Genomic DNA, 2,104 nt, shown 5'->3' with positions numbered 1-2,104 from the left:
AGAACAGAAGGTATGAAGGAATAGCCACGAGCGCCTCAGGAGCATCAGGAGGCATAGGAATATTATGGAAAAAAAGCAATTGGACCCTTATAAGAAACAACCAAAACAGGTGGTGGATCAGAATTGACATGCAAAGTTCAGATCAGAAGGAGGAATTCACAATTTACAATGTATACGCACCTCCCCACTTCAGAGACAAAGCCACATGTTGGGACTCTCTGAAAATGGACATTGAGGCCTCTCAAGGGAAGAAGATCTTCCTTGGAGGAGACTTGAACCTAATCAGGAACGCAGAGGAAAAATTAGGAGGGAAATACTTCACAGATCCATTCAGAGATAAACTAGAGGAAATCATCCAAGCTCATAAATTCATAGATATCCCTCCACAAAATGGACGCTACACGTGGTCAAACAAGAGGACAGGAAGGAATAATATCAAGGAGAGACTTGATAGAATTCTTGTTCAGGAGAGTGCAGCAGTAAACTTCCAAAGGATCCACAGTACAATCATTCAGGGATACACTTCGGATCACAAGCCCGTGGCATTGCATCTAGAGAAAGAAGAGGACCTGGGCCCGTTACCATTCAAATACAACAAGGATTGGGACAACAACGAGGATTTCAAAGCCCTGGTGAAAGAAACATGGAGGACAGAGATAATAGGATCTCCTCATTTTGTCTGGGAATCAAAGATCAAACACTTAAGAATTGCCATAAAAAACTGGGTTAGAAACCACGCAAATGAGGATAGGAAGGCAAAGCTCGAGCTGCAAAGAGCCTTGGAGAAATGGAACCAGGACAAGGAGTCAGTTCAAGAAACAGAGGAAGATCAAAAGATAGAAGCTGAGCTGCACAAAGCAATGTACAACCAGCACCGGAAAGAAGAGGAGGAGTTAAGGCAAAAGTCCAGATGCCTCTGGCTCAACTCGGGGGACAAAAACACTTCGTTTTTTCACAACTGTCTCAAGGTACGCAGAGCTGGAAATAATATAGACAAGATAACCTTCAATGAGAAAGAGATAACAGACAGAGAGGAAATTAAGGAGGCTGCCACAAATCATTTCCACTCGCTGCTCTCAGCTGACCCGCAGTATGAAGACAACTCAGACTTCATCAACATCATCGAAAAGAAGGTTACAGAAGCTCAAAACAGCGATTTGGACAAAGAAATATCCATTGAAGAGGTGGAATGGTCCATTAACAGTATGCCCCTTGACAAAGCCCCAGGGCCAGACGGTTTCACGGTAAGTTTCTACAAAACTCATTGGGAAACCATTAAAAAAGATTTTCTCAGAATGGTGAGAAACTTCCACCTAAAGAACAAATTGGGCAGCAGTGTTAAATCCTCATTTCTCGCTCTCATCCCAAAAGAGCCAAGCCCCCAATCCTTTGATAGGTTCAGACCTATCTCTTTATGCAATGTCTCTTACAAAATTATTTCAAAGATCCTGGCAAATAGGCTGAAACAAATTCTACCCTCAATTATCTCGGACAACCAAGGAGGGTTCCTGCCCAAGAGACACATTACTGATAATGTAATTTTGATACAAGAGGCAATACACAGCAGCATAGCTAGAAAGGAGAAAGGCATGATAATAAAGCTGGACATGGCCAGCGCTTTTGACAGGGTAAATCACTCCTTTTTGGAGAAAGTGCTGGCAAAATTTGGGGTCTCAAGGCTCTTCATCGAAAGGGTCATGGAATGTGTTTCTCAGAATTGGACAGCTCCACTAATCAATGGGAGGCCGTGCAGAGCTTTCAAAAGCTCTAGAGGATTGAGGCAAGGCTGCCCTCTGTCCCCCTTCCTCTATATTATCATGGCGGAAACTCTAAGTCTGCATTTGGAAAACAAGAGAAGGGCGAAGGAAATAACTGGAGTGGAAATAATAAGAGGAGCTAAAGGGATCAATCATTCCCTATTTGCAGACGACACACTGCTAATAGGTGGAGCCTCAAGCCTTATGGCAAGAAGATTCAAGGCCATCCTGGACCTATTCCTACAAGCCTCGGGGGGCAAATTAAACAACAACAAATGCAAGATATATACATGGAACGTTCCAAGATATATAACTCAAAGGATCTCTTTGATTTTGGAAATCCCAGC

At 43.1% G+C, this 2,104-nt stretch overlaps 1 protein-coding gene across 1 annotated transcript; it reads left to right on the top strand.

Annotated features, from left to right (window-relative positions):
- The first annotated feature begins 224 nt into the window (after nt 1-224).
- Nucleotides 225-1,771, top strand: LOC149202086 (uncharacterized). The gene is made up of 2 exons (XM_089401486.1): nt 225-1,244; nt 1,628-1,771. The coding sequence occupies exons 1-2, from the start codon at nt 225-227 to the stop codon at nt 1,769-1,771; spliced, it is 1,164 nt and encodes a 387-aa protein (XP_089257612.1).
- The last annotated feature ends 333 nt before the right edge of the window (nt 1,772-2,104 follow it).

Source organism: Pinus tabuliformis, chromosome 2_1 (genome assembly GCF_031772625.1).
Source record: "Pinus tabuliformis cultivar Carrire ecotype Pingquan chromosome 2_1, CPIR1, whole genome shotgun sequence".
Taxonomy (NCBI): domain Eukaryota; kingdom Viridiplantae; phylum Streptophyta; class Pinopsida; order Pinales; family Pinaceae; genus Pinus; species Pinus tabuliformis.
This window is presented reverse-complemented; position numbering and strand designations above follow the sequence as displayed.